Here is a 14,689-nt window from a genome sequence, read left to right as displayed (position 1 = left end):
CACAGTTCATCTGAATGATAAGGTTTAATCAAATCATGATACCCAATTATGTTAACTTTATATATGTTAATCACACAATCACTGTGACAATGATGAATGCTTATAGACTGCCTATAGGAAGGCCTACAAGTTCTGAGGGAAAAAGTAGCTTTTCTGTTTTGTTTTGGGTTTTTCTCCTCAAAGAAGTCAAAGTGGTGGAAAACTTTTTGTGCAGAAATGGATGAGGGCACTGATGAAAGGTACTTTTTTTTAATTCTGCCATCACGTTCCAGAGTTACTAGAAATAGAAAAAATGGCAGAAATGTTTAGTGTATTATAGCAGTGACTTATGGTCAGTTTCCGCTTAGTAGTACTTAGCTTCATGTAGTTACCTAGTACATATTTGCTAAATTCATAAGTCATTCACAATGCAGTTTATTAGCTGAACTCAGCATTATGAACTATAGCTCTACTTAGGGTCTGAAAAATGTGTGTGAGAGTGGCTGACTAGAAGGGGAGGATTTTATCTCAGACGCCTGGACAGTTTTAGCTCAGAAAAGGACTAATTGGCAAATACAAAAGTGTTTTGACACCTTCAGTGCTTGGACATCTAACGAACAAGCATCAAAGTTGAGCCACAGGGAAGTGTATTAGTTGTACAGAAGAACAACCAAAAGCTTACAGCACCTGGTATTCCCAGGCGGTCTCCCATCACCAGGCACAACCCTGCTTAGGCTTCTGAGATCAGACGAGCTCAGGCACGCTCAGAGTAGTGTGGCCCTAAATGAGAGTCTTGTTCTGCTACCTCTATTACATCACTTTCTTTGGAGCTTGTCTGGCTCCGAATGGAAGGGGACGAACATACACTGGTTAACTTGGATGAAGGTCTCAGAAAAGGTCCCACCTGGAAGTCTATACTCTATGCTGTGTTAGAGGATCTTACAACCATAACAGAGGAACTGAGGAAGAGCACCCAATGACACTGTTCTTCAGGGGGGTATTCCAGAAAGCTTGGTTAACTTACCATTTGATAAACTATAACCTCTGGGTTGATTTACCCCAAACAGGCATACCATGAGTATGTCGGTTCCAAAACACCTGAGAAGAGTTAGCTTAATCAACCTCTGACTGGTTACCCAGAGTTAATGCGCGTGCACGGTGCATGTATAAAGACATTTTCAATGGATCGCCGATTTCACGAGTCACCATGGAAACTCAAAGCGAAAAAAAGAGAGCCGCGTATTTCACAGAGGCGGAGTTGGAAGTTTTAATGCATGCTTATGAGGAGTTTAAGCCAATAATATTAAAAAGAAGCAATACAGCTGCATCGGCTAAAGCAAGAGAGTTGGCTTGGCAAAAAATAACGGACAGAGTAAATGCGTGAGTGTATTAAATTACAAATTTGGTATTGGCTCCCGTTTTATTGAAATGCAAAATAATGAAGTATGACTTATACATACTTTTGAATATGTTAAATCACTATGAAAGCATTTACTTTTCCTGCCATTTTATTTCTTTAGCTTGAAATAATAATGTATATTTCTTATTTAATAAGGTGTAATCCTTCTGGAGCCACAAGAACTTTAAGCCAAGTCAAAATGAAACACAAAAACATTCTGCAAAAAGGTAATATTTGATTACACAATTACTGAACTATTATTATAACAGGATTTAGTATATTCATTCTGTCATGCAGCTAACAGAAAAAAGACTGAAGCCCGTCTAACTGGCGGGGGGCCACCACCACCTCCCCTCACCCCATCTGAGGAGCTGGCTCTGTCCCTTAATAAAGGGCGACCAGTGGTTGCTGGCATTCCAGGGGGCAGTTCATCACACATACTATGCACCACAAGTGATGGTGAAAAAAGGGTGAAATGTAAGTTTACCTCTATGATTTGTTTTCATTTTTTATCCTGATAAATTACTATCTCTGTCACTTAAAGGCTTTTTGAACAAGATTAATTTATGTAGGCTTATTTTATTTAACTGCATATGATGTATTATTTTCTTTGATAATATTGAGAATTTAACGGGTTGTGTGTTCTTATAGATACTGATGGACGGATTGTATTATTGGACTCTCCAGAAAGAACACAGTCTGTCACAGTTGTAAGTGATTTGTTGTCAGGTACTTTTAGGGTTTTTTTTTTTTTTGCCAAATAATGTATACTTGAATATTTGTCTTGTAGGATGAAGATGATGATGACGATGAAGAGACCACATCTGCTGTGACAGAAGTGGACAATGCTGGTAGATCCACTGAGGTATGATGCATACCATTATGATGTATGGCCCCTTTTTGCATTAGAGTAACAAACTGTCATTGTCCTTTCATAGTACATACCTAGGGATTTGCCCACAGATGAGGGTCCTTCAGCCTCAGCACACAATCTAAGCAGGGTAAGAATTTGTGTCCATGTGTCCATATTTCTCGAGAGCAGGTTATGTTTCAGTGTAACTTCGTTTCAGAAGGTTGGTGAGCATGGCGACCATCATTTTGGCAACCCTAGTAATGCTGGTTATCTCCCTTGTGCTGATTCCATTGATTATCAACGGCGTAATTTTAACTGTGTGGCTTCTAGATGAACTCTAATTACTTTTTAAAGCAAAGACTTTTAATTTGGTCCAGTAAGCAACCATCTAGAACACCCTAGCAACCACATACCAACATGCTAAGGACCACTCCTTAGAGATCATGACACCAACTTTTTTTAGTTAAGACTTGTTTAGTTGTGTAATATGATAATGTTCTTGCAATGCAGAGGTTTTCACAGTACATGAAAATAATATTTCCGGACTATAAGTCACACTTTTTTGATAGTTTGGCTGCTCCTGCGACTTATAGTCAGGTGCGACTTATCAAAAATTAATTTGACATGAACCAATAGAAATGAACTAAGAGAAATGAAACAAGAGAAATCATTACCATCTACAGCCGTGAGAGTAATACCACTGAAAACATAGAGCGCCCTCTGGCGGCTGGAGACGGTAATGTTTTCTCTTGGTTCTTGGTTCTAAATAAATGCGACTTATAGTCCAGTGAGACTTATATATGTTTGTTTTCCTCATCATGACGTATTTTTGGACCGATGCGACTTATACTCAGGTGCGACTTATAGTCCGAAAAATACAGTATGCAGTTGTGTTTCCTTTATTAAGTTCAACTCCTATTTGTGTGCAACGGCATCAAAAGAAAAATTGTTTTAAATTACAAATCAATCGAATACACAATACAGTAATTTTTTATTTTATTGATTATAAATATATACTGTATATACACACAACTAAAACGAGCTTGGGTAAAAGGCAAACATACATGGAGACAAGGTAAACTCATAAATGGAGAGCTACTGTACATGAATAAATAATGTGTAGAATAAAGCTGAATAAACCCAGCGTAGCCACTGGAACCAGAGAAATTATGATCAAATATCAAATTTAAATGAACATTACATTTAGTCTTAATGATTCATGAAAGAGCAGGAATAGAGCTCCAACTACAGGAGTTCACTGATCACTGGGAAACTTGGAATTTCTTGTTGGAAGGTTCATCTAACAACATATTGGGGTCCTGATATATTGACTTACTGTGACTAAAACTTTTTGAAGCAGCATTGTTCACAAGCTGATGTTATGATATGTATCACACAAACAAACATAAATGTCCCAGTACCAAAGTGCTTCGATACATTCCACAGTCACTCAGTGAAAAATATATTCCCTTACATTTCTCAAAGGTCACCATGAAATATATGCTCAGCATGGCTCAGAAAATCGTGTCAGAATCATTTAACAGCAATTTGTTCCTGACTTTATAGTAAACTGCACTGGTGCTTACAGCTCAATGATTTTTTCAAAATTAGCTTATGCTCCACTTCAAATAAGGCAGCACATAAGGTCAATGGTACAGAAAAAGACTTAAATGGATACTAAATGAGTTGAATTCTCATATGAACAATTTATTTGGAAGAAAATCCCAAGCATGTGAAACTGAAACTAATTTAAGAGATGTGGCTCAGGAAAAAATACATCTTTACCCATGGTGAGTGTTGGCCTACCAAGCTCTTGGTTGCATATGTACATTCATGTGTTTTAGAGTTTCATTGTCCTTTCCCTGTTGCCTGAAGGTCCTGGTGAGCCCTCATCTGCTGCCTATTGGCTTTCCCTCTAAGACCAGCTTGATCTCTTTGGCATCCAATGTTTCATACTGGAGTAAAGCCTCGGCAAGATTTTTGTGTTCCTTAGCACGAGACTTCAGGATCACTTTAGCACGCTCATAGGAATCCTAGGAGCATTCAAACACATTTGTGAGCCAAAATCTGGACAAATTTGTAACTGGTATCAAGTAATGTTAAAGGGTTAGTTCACCCAAAAATGAAAATTAGCCCTCAAGCCATCCTAGGTGTATATGACTGTGTTCTTTCAGATGAATCCAGTCGGAGTTATATAAAAAACTGTCTTTGATCAATCAAGCTGTTTAATGACACTCAATAGCCGCGTTTCCACTGTCGGGGCTAAAGCGGGTGTGCTAGTGCGTGCCAAGGCCAGTCGTGTTTCCACTGTCACTTCTTATGCTTGATCGTGCCTTGTAGTGGCCTCCTCTGGACCAATGGCCCGGGTTTCCTGGCCCGATGAAAACCTTGGGCCAAAGCGGGCCAGCAGGGGCTAGAGGAGTGGTTATGAACAAAGGTGGATTTTCCGTGTCTGGAGAGTGTCAGCCCCGCGGACCATTTCATAAAGCTATAACACCAGCATTAAAAACTGTTTAAAATAAGTTGAGCTCAAAACTCACTTTCAGTCAGCAGCGAATATTTGAAATAACTTCATCCGATGTGGATTATAAATCACCATACAAGGCAGAAATATTTATAAGCAATGCAAAAGACTATGCATGCTAAGCATTAACATTACCATAGTAAACATGGTAAATATGACCGCTTGAAGAAATCAGACGTCAGCTTCTTATGCTCGATCAGAATAATATTATTCATTTTATCAGTCACAAGTCTTTTGTCGAGAGTTTAGCTCCACGTAGCCTATGTGATGTATATAGGCTACTGTGACTACAAATAAACAAACAGTCTCGACGGAATAAGCAGGCTGTTCATAATGTTTATTTCTGTGTGACTAATTTTTAAACCTGATCAATTAATTAATTATGATGTATCACTTATTATAGTAAAACACTGATGGTTTTGGATTTAAATATTTAACAAAGCATTCAAACAAACGGCCGCTTTTATCGTGTTTGCTTTGTGATCGTGCTAGTTCCAAGGACTTAATTCTGATTAGTTTTCTGACAAACTTCTCTTTGTTGAAATGATGGGGTTGCATGACGTGGTTCCTGAGAGACGTGTAAAGGGTGGATTTTAGTGAAGCGCAGCGGAGCTTCTGGCACGACGGTGGAAACACAGCACTATTCTGGCCTCGGAACGTTTTAAGCACTGGCCCGACAGAGGAAAGGCGGCTAGTGGGTGTTGTAGTGCTTCAGTACAAAAGAAATTGAATAAAAAGCACCCATCCATTATAAAATTTTTTTTTTTTTTTTTTTTTTAAGTGTCACGGCTGCAGCGAATCCATGCTTTTTTTGTAAGAAAAATATGTATATACAAAACATATTAATCACTTCAATGTAGCTTGTGCCAACAGTTGTACACAGAAGCAATTCCGGGGGAATGACGTATGAGGTCGGTGCTGCGCATGTGCTGCTGAGTCTCGTGAAACCAACGTTTGTTAACAAGAGCAAAGGAAGCAAAGTTTCTTTACTTTTGCAAAGGAAAACCAGTCTCCTCTTGGCTTGTATTGAAATCCTCTTATCTTCTTCTTTACAAATCCTCGTTTTGTACTTCTAATTAGTGACTGTTGTTCTGTTTTGATCTCTCCGCTGCGCTTCCCCCACTTCTGAGATGCGAATGCACAAAGCCGACCTCATACATCATCCGCCCGGAACAGCTTATGTTTACAACAGTGAGCACAAGCTACATAAAATTGATTATTAAATTTATTACTATTCTAACAAAAATGCATTCATTTGCTAAAAGAGGCCTTTATTCACCCCCCAGAGCTGTGTGAGACACTTTTTATGTCACTTCTTTTGGACTGATGCACTGCAACACCCGCTGAGTGGCATTAAACAGCTTGAAAGATCAAAGACACTTTTTAATATAACTCTGACTGAATTCATCTGAAAGAAGAAAGTCATATACACCTAGGATGACTTGAGGGTGAGTAATTTATGGGCTAATATTCATTTTTGTGCGAACTAACCCTTTAACAGCAGGCTGTTGAATGCTTAAAAATGCAATGTTTATAGTACTGATTTCAGAATAGAATTAGATCAGAACAAAGTTTACCCTCAGAAGTGTCCTGACTTCATTTTCAATGGCTGCCTGAGTTTCTGGGCTCTGCTTGGTGAGGTCAGCATATGTCATGACCCCCAACTAGGACAACAACAAAAAAAAAAAGAGACAATAATTAAATAAAGAATCAAGAGCTCTGTCAAGGGTCTTCTCAAAAGCTCTTATTCAAAACCCAGCAAGTTGCCTTGTTTTCCATCGAATCCTGACTGTCATGGAAACTCATGTGCCATATGAAATGTGAAATAGTTTAGTTAAGTACAGTGACAAATTAAGTAAATTATTTAAATTAGCAAATAACGTTTATTTCCTGCTTAATATTTTTCCTTCCACAACAGAAAACCGGTCTTTATGCATAAAAAATATGAGTTCATGATATTTGGCATTCAATAAGTTTGAATACAACCAACTTTTTTTAAATCTGAAAATAATATTCATATATACCCACACACACACGTATTTTCAGTGCACGAAGACAATCTGCTAAATATGACAAACCTTTTCACTCATGCCAAATCTGGTCACCATCATTTTGGCTATTTTTGTAGCGCTGTCAAAATCACTTGATGCTCCTATGTGAACAAAACAAAACAAAACATTACACAGATGAAAAACAGAAATAAGCGATAAGCATAATTTTGTTACACTTACTATTCATGCAGTGTACTCTCACATTTTTGACAAATGCGATGTACAACAAACATTCATACTTACAGCCAGGTCACTCTATGATATAACAGTATAGTCTTTCATTTAACATAATACACAAACAATTTGAATGACACCACAACATACCAGTGGTGATATTCTCACTGCCAAAGATGAGCTCCTCAGCCACTCGGCCGCCCATGCTGATGTCCATCTGGGCCAGAAGTTGACCACGAGTTTCACTCCAGCGGTCATTCTCTGGGAGCATGGACACCTAATAAAGAAGAGAACAAAAACACTGGCACTATTAAGCCTGACCGTCTCTCTCTTGAAAAATAAACATGCAGCTCACAACTCTAAAATATTCTGACTTTACAATTTCAACCCAAACTGAATAGATGAGCCCTTTCAAAGTAGACATACTCATAATGAATTAAAAATGTACTCACATGGCCTAAAGTTGGCCCTCTCGGCATGATAGTGGCTTTATTTATGGGCATGGCGTCTTTGGTGTAGTATGCAATAATAGCGTGGCCTGACTCGTGGTACGCTGTGATCTCTTTATTCCTCGTATCAATCTCTGCACTCCTGCGTTCTGGCCCTGCAGAGGGGGGAAGTGAACGGAAAACAAGTGATGCACCAACAATTCAGCAACTGACAAAATGAAAACATTCAATCGAACCAGCAAAAAATAAATTAAGATTTTTCAGTTCAAACAACACGAGCGCTGTCTTGCTCTCTGTGACCGGTGGGTCGAGCAGGTGTTCATCTCCAATCACTCCAACGGCCTCGCTCTGTTCCCACGTCTCTCGGCCCCGCCCCACTCGTCACACTCTCGGCCCCGCCCCACTCGTCACACTCTCTCTCCCTCGTGCATATTAATCAATTGACACGATGGTGTCGATGTTTAAATCATTTAAAATGTGAATGTAAATGCTCACCCCATTTTTGTTTGTAAGAAAAAATAAGATTAGATTTCATATCGCAGAAAAATAAAATATCGCAATGTCATTTTTTCCCAATATCGAGCAGCCCTAGGGTACACCACATACAGAGCTCAGTGACCCAGTTGCCCAAATTTAATAACTAAAACTTAATTTTTGATTGTGCCAAAAATTCATTTTGGTGCATCATTATGAAAATGTAGAGGTTGTATAGTCTAATATGAGGAACAAAGTTTTATTTTAAGTTAGAAGTACCTACCCATCAGTATTTTGTCCTTAGCAAACTCCAAATCCTTCATGGTCACCATGTCTTTCCCATCCACAGCTGCCTTCAGCGCAGCCTGATTAACAAGATTCTCCAGCTCGGCTCCAGAGAACCCCACCGTTCCTCTAGCAATGACCCCTGCCTCCACAGCTAGTGACCAGAAAATACAATAAACCTTAAGAACAATTACTTTACTTGCTGTACAATTACTATTATACCTTTCAAAATTAACAGTTCAGAATCGAATACGTACATTTGAAAATGAATTTATAAAAGAGCACTTACCAGAGTCGACTTTAATGTTTTTAAGGTACCACTTGATGATTTCAGTGCGGCCCTTCACATCTGGTATGGGGACAGTGACCTGCATATCAAAGCGGCCTGGCCGGATAAGAGCACTGGAGAACAAAATTCAGATTTCCTGACCAATCAGAAACATTATAGAAAAAAATGCGAAGAAACTTTAACTAACAACCTCAGTTGCACTCATTGTATTATAATTTGATGTTCTGTTAAACAAGCAGGCTTTCGTCTTTAGATGTTTGAAATGCAATCTACGTACTTATCCAAAGCTTCAGGGAAGTTTGTTGCTCCAATTATGATGACGCCTTCATTTGGCTTGAACCTGCATATGTTAAACACCAAAAGTTAGCCAAGGAAACTAACAAACCTTTTCACTCAAACAATGAGTGCAGTCAAAAGCTGCAATGGAGTCACTTTGAGTAGCATAGCTCACCCATCCATCTCTGCTAGAAGCTGATTGATTGTCTGTCTAGAATAGGGGTGCATAGGGGACTCGATCCTCTTTCCTCCAACACTATCCAGCTCATCAATGAAGATAACACAAGGAGCGTTACCTTTAGCTTCCCCTACAGGACAAATGCAGGAGAACTGCTTTAATACATTCACTCTTTTGGCTTCAGAATTAGGCAGATAGTATGGCATTATCTATAAACACTTGTCTTTGAATTATTATTTGGAATGGAACTGTGCAAGCGAGGTACTTACTAAAAAGGTTTCTGATTCGACTGGCACCGACGCCAACAAACATCTCATCAAACTCGGAGCCAGATGCGTAGTAGAATGGCACGTCTGCCTCACCTGCCACAGCACGGGCCAACAGGGTCTTTCCTGTACCTGGAGGCCCAACCAACAAGACTCCTGCAAATAATAAATAACATGAATATGTAAAAAAAAAAAAAAAAATGAATAAATCTAAAGCTAAATCTAAAATCTAAAGCTGCCAAATAGAATCTATGTGGAATTTTGTCAAAATTACAAACATGATTTTACTTTACTCTTCTACTCAAAGGAAAAAAAAAAAATCACTCCTTATTTACTCATCCACATCTGTGCATGACTGTTGATATTGACATAATAAAAGATAAGAGCACTCATTTTCAATTTACTTCAACCCTGAAAATACAAATGTACCGAATCTGCATTAAGCATAAATTAATACTTTTTTTTAAAAATGACAAATTAAAATGAAGTTTAAAAGTAGTCCATCCTTGACTTTGTAACGTAACTCGTGAGCACTTTAACTGTTAATGTTATCTGATAATAATCATGTTTTCCAAAGCAACAAATTATCAAATTGTTGTACCATGATATGATATATATATATATATATATATATATATATATATAGTCATATAAAGTCATATATAATGAGCACATCTGTCAAACTCCAAAAATGCAAAAAATAAAATAAAAAAACCCTGCCCCATTATATTGCAAGTACTCACAAAGGCTTTGTATGAAAAGCAAACCAAAATAGAAATAAAAATGTATTCCACAAAAGAAAAAAGTCATAAAGGTTTGGTAGAATATGAGGGTGAGCAAACAGAATTTAGGTTTAACTATTCATTTAAATGGTTCTGGCTTGGAGCCTTTCAGTAGATGTGTGTTCTTGCCTTTAGGCAGCTTTCCTCCCAAAACAGTGAACTTCTGTGGGTTCCGGAGGAACTCCACCACCTCCTGCAGCTCATTCTTGGCCTCCTCCGCACCCTTCACATGCTCAAAGGTGACATTCTTCATCTGGACAGGGTCCACTGCTGAGTCCAGGCCTGATGTGGTTCGGAATCGCACTGTCCGAATTATAGTTCACATTATACTTCACACACACACACACACACACACACACACACACCCACACACAGAGCACTACACAGAGCTTTTCCAAAGCCACAAAAAAGGCATAAAAGAGGCAAACCAGCCAAGAGAGCATGATTGGTTTTCAAACCAAGCCAAACCTTTCACCAATGATTCAGATATTATATTTACACTACTAGACATGACACAGGGCATAAGCTATACTGAATTTAGTGAGACAAATCAAACATGCAGAAGACTGTATATAATATTTACCTGATAAGAAAGGAGTTTTTGAGAGTCCATATAAGCCCAACAGCAAAAGCACCAATAGTATCAGTCGCGTCCTCCTCAATGATTCTAATGGAGATGTATTAAAAAAAGAAAAGAAAAAGAAAAACAAGAATAAATCATAATATGTTGCGAGACTTTCACCATTCAATTCACAATAGACCTTAATCGATGTAGAAACAGGGCTGTGAAAACCTGCAGTAATTACAGTACTGTATAAAGGTACTAGACCTGGTAGACCACATTATTTTCAAAACTCGTAAAAAATGGTTTTATGGAGCTTTTGTCAACTGAAAGCCCATAGTTGACTTGCCTTGGGTTCTCTGTGTTAGGGCCTGAGCTTTTAGGAATCCTTCTGCAAAACCAGTCTTAAAAGCATCATGCTGACCATCAGGAATGTTTTTGTTTTGAAGAAGCTTGTCCAACGTTTCAACATCTGGCCCTTTGTCTCGAGTAAGGAAACCCTGATTAACAAAAAAACATAAATAACATTAAAGATAGTCTATATAATGTTTTCTGTGGGCTGCTGAACAATGCCCTTGCACAAAAATCATCAGTTTCAGAAGGAAATGAGTCTTATCTAGTTAAATAATTAAAATATCTTGTTTTGTGTTCCACAGAATATAAAGTCAAACAGGTTTGGAAGGACATGAGTGAGAGTAAATGATGTCAATTCTCATTTTTTGGTGAAACATCTCTTTGTGTTTTAAGTAAATAAACACTATATTAGGTTAACATTATTTAAAATAAAGTGCTGCATTACAGTACGGGCGACCTTCATAAATGACGGTGTATATCCCTCAGGCTCCACTCTACTGTCAATGCCTCCCTGTAGACGGCGTGTTCTAGACAGGGTTTTAAAGCCTCGATTTGGGACCGTCACTGAAAATAAAAGATCAATATTTGATGAATATCAGATGGAAAAAAAACACAGATCATGTCAAAAGAAGTTGCCTGTTTACTGAGTGACAACTGAATAAAATACTTCACACTTTACATGGCAAATATTTGAGATCTGTACATAATGTTAGGAGAGGTGACTTGTTCTGCTTGCAGAACACCGGAGTAACACCTCCCATTCTTGAAAACCCTGAAAAGGAAAACAGATTAAGATAAAGAGTGAATACCTCTTACAACATGAGAAAGCTACACAATCAAGATTACAATGACATCTGCAGCAGTAAACTATTGTGTGAACTGTTGAGTGCATGAATGCAACGGCACATAAAAGGTCTTAAAAATTCCTTTTAGGTCTATTGGTAACAAAAAACATATTTAAGTTGTCTCATTCACAAATGTGCATTTTACATTGATTTCTTTTTGGAACAGGAAAACGCCTAGAAGTGCTAAAGGAACAGTACAGTTAACAACGGTTATGATTGCTGTCATTGGCTCAAGAATATCTTTGTGTCTCACCATGTTTGTTGTGAAAGAATGAATCTGAGGAAAGATGGGACGTCCTCCAGATATTTGGCACACTCCTCAGTTGTGAGAGCGACTCCTGTGGAGTAGCACAGGGCAGAAGCTTCTGCACCAGCTCATCTAGCTGGCCGACCCCGAGATCTGTCAAACCTAAATCCCTGAGGGTCAGTGATGGCTTCCCAGCACAACACCACAGATGCAGAATTTAAGAAGGAAAAAAATGGTTAGGATTCAGGACAGCATCATTTATTTGAAAGCTGCTAACATTCAACTGCTCAATTTTAGAACCACATTTCCATGGAAGAAAATGACTGAAGAGGACAAAGGGAAGGCTATGTACAGTATTTATCAGTGTACAGATGAATGCAAATACCTCTGTGCAGTTCAGATCTTGTTCTGGTATGTTCTCTCTGTGTTTGTGGTTGACTGAAGTATTGCTGCTCACTGAACCCTTCAGAGAGTGCAGGGCATTGATGAGGTGACTCAACTGGACTGTTACCTGAAAAGATGAACAGAAAAACCAAGTATTTCATAAGTGAAAAGAGAGAGAGAAAAAAATTCACAAATGAAAAATATTTTCATTACCAACTGGATTTTTTTTAAATGATGTAAGTAGCATGAATATATTATTTGATGTCAGTCTGTATTTAGGATATCATTATTTAGTATTTAGGATATCTTATCATTACTAAGTAATTAAAGATTAGCCGTTTGCTTTTAAGACTGAGAAGACGTGAGCATCAGCGGCACCTCAAATGGCTAAAACAATGTTACCAAAACACACACAAGTCTGACCCAAATGTTTAATGTCACAATTATTACCATCTATTTGTATTAGTTTATCTCCAGCTGGTCACATCATTTTTTTTCCAGATGCGTGACTGCCATATTTTGATTACATAATCATAAAGTGTTCTAGAATAGAACCATTTAAAGTGTGAGAGCATACATATAATATCCATAATATGTCATTTCAATGTTATGGCCTTTGTGTAGATATTTAAAGTTGGTCATTTTTAAATTCTGAAGTTGCTTCTGTTAACATAAATCAATGAACGAGTATCCATTTAAAAACTATCCATTTTTTAACTGTTCGTTTATTAATCGGTATCGGTCAAATCCACCATCGGTCGACCTCTACTATGAACATCTTCTTAGCAAAATGTCAATGACATTTAAGTCAGCTATTAAAACTGAGGCTGTTAAATATAATAAAGAATTATGCACACTTGAAACACTGTGGTGGATTAAATAATCAAAAAACATTCTGTTGTGATTCATTACACACATTTACATTACGCATTTCAATGTATTCAAACTGCATTTTTACAAACACAAACCGTCAATATAACACTGCAATCAAGTGATTTATAACATGGACTAAACTAATAACATGACATCGACTTTTCCACATGACGTTCAAAAACAATTCGCTCAAAATGTAAGATTAAAGTGCTGCTTATTATATATGCTAGCTAACCAGCTAGCCTGCGTACATGTTAAATTATGAAACCCGATTTTAATACCTGTGGTTGAAGGGAAGTCGAAAGAGAAAACATTTCCGAACAGTTGATGACAAACTCTTGAAGACAGTGGGATTTTATGAACTTGGAGTTACATGTAATGCGCTCCAAAAGTCTCCTATTCTGCTAAACTAGTATTAACACCGCGAAGACTCATCAATATATCCATCTACAACATCCGGCATAGAGGATGACAAAATAAAAGTCCTTAATAGTATGTAATAGCTGATTGTATGAAGGTAATTTAATGCCCAAAAGATTTGCATACGCAGAGTAGGAGTTGTGAAAGTGTACATAAAGACTGTAAGCGTAAATTATATTTCCATGCGCAAGAGATGCTTTGTAAATGTGTAAATCGCGTTTTCAAACGTAAGAAAAAATACTTGCAGCATTTTACTGTTACGTGTGAAACTGCAGCTTCATGTTAATGAAAAAAAAAAGACATTTCTTTAAACTGTTGTTTCACTTGCCAATCACTGTTCATAGGCTTGCTGTACTTTTGACCATATTTTAACAAAAACAACGTGAGTGTAAGCAGGGAAAATGGAAGCCAGAAGAATGCAGATCATATTTATTTAGGATTAGAATGAAGCTGCAGTTTCACAATACATGAATAACACTTACAAATAACAGTAAAATGCTGCAAATATTTTTTTTTTCTTATGCTTGAAACGCAATTTTCACATTTACAAAGCTTCTCTTGCGCATGCAAATTTAATTAAAGCTTACAGTCTTATGTACACTTCCACAACTCTTACCCTGTGTATACAAATTTTTTAGGCATTAAATTACCTTCATAGAATCGCAAAACATTTCTATCAATCCAAGTCCTGGGGCCTTTACCATGAAGCAGAGTTATTTTATATGATTTATATAATCATTATATGATTCATATTATTATTAATCAATTAAACACAAGCAATTTTAGTTGAAGAATTATTATAAATCATTTATTTTAAATGAATATCAATGTATACAGATCATGTATTACCAAAGCGACTTACAAACAAGGACAATGGAAGCAATCAAAATCAATAAAAGAGCATTATGTGTATGATTTTGAAATCCATCTGTTCACACTGAGGACAACTGATGGACTCATATACAGCTATTAAGGGTGTAAACATTCAGAGATGCTCAGACACAATGCATTAAGAGTTGGAGGGT

At 37.4% G+C, this 14,689-nt stretch overlaps 2 protein-coding genes across 4 annotated transcripts; one reads left to right on the top strand and one right to left on the bottom strand.

The window, feature by feature from the left end:
* Positions 1–977: 977 nt before the first annotated feature.
* Positions 978–2,565, top strand: LOC127939604 (uncharacterized). Its single transcript, XM_052536127.1, has 7 exons — positions 978–1,359; positions 1,535–1,605; positions 1,676–1,855; positions 2,030–2,088; positions 2,169–2,243; positions 2,317–2,420; positions 2,562–2,565. Exons 1-7 carry the CDS (start codon positions 1,142–1,144, stop codon positions 2,563–2,565), a joined length of 711 nt encoding a protein of 236 aa, XP_052392087.1. The 5' UTR covers positions 978–1,141.
* A 645-nt stretch (positions 2,566–3,210) lies between these two features.
* On the bottom strand, positions 3,211–13,710 carry LOC128022402 (ATP-dependent zinc metalloprotease YME1L1). 3 transcript variants are annotated; one of them, XM_052609936.1, is made up of 18 exons: positions 13,526–13,710; positions 12,373–12,498; positions 11,994–12,174; positions 11,575–11,667; positions 11,353–11,459; positions 10,891–11,041; positions 10,563–10,646; positions 10,109–10,282; positions 9,201–9,353; positions 8,929–9,061; positions 8,755–8,817; positions 8,478–8,590; positions 8,187–8,342; positions 7,433–7,584; positions 7,131–7,257; positions 6,834–6,907; positions 6,333–6,419; positions 3,211–4,264 (listed from the first exon to the last, which is right to left on the bottom strand). In XM_052609936.1, exons 1-18 carry the CDS (start codon positions 13,556–13,558, stop codon positions 4,121–4,123), a joined length of 2,151 nt encoding a protein of 716 aa, XP_052465896.1. In that variant the 5' UTR covers positions 13,559–13,710; the 3' UTR covers positions 3,211–4,120. The 3 variants fall into 3 exon arrangements, with proteins under 3 accessions (XP_052465896.1, XP_052465905.1, XP_052465916.1); XM_052609945.1 differs by having other exon boundaries at positions 10,109–10,261; XM_052609956.1 differs by having other exon boundaries at positions 11,599–11,667.
* Positions 13,711–14,689: the final 979 nt, after the last annotated feature.

The sequence above is a fragment of the Carassius gibelio genome, chromosome A2 (assembly GCF_023724105.1).
Source record: "Carassius gibelio isolate Cgi1373 ecotype wild population from Czech Republic chromosome A2, carGib1.2-hapl.c, whole genome shotgun sequence".
Classification (NCBI taxonomy): domain Eukaryota; kingdom Metazoa; phylum Chordata; class Actinopteri; order Cypriniformes; family Cyprinidae; genus Carassius; species Carassius gibelio.
Note: the sequence above shows the minus strand (reverse complement) of the source record. Positions and strands in the feature narration are given on the sequence as shown.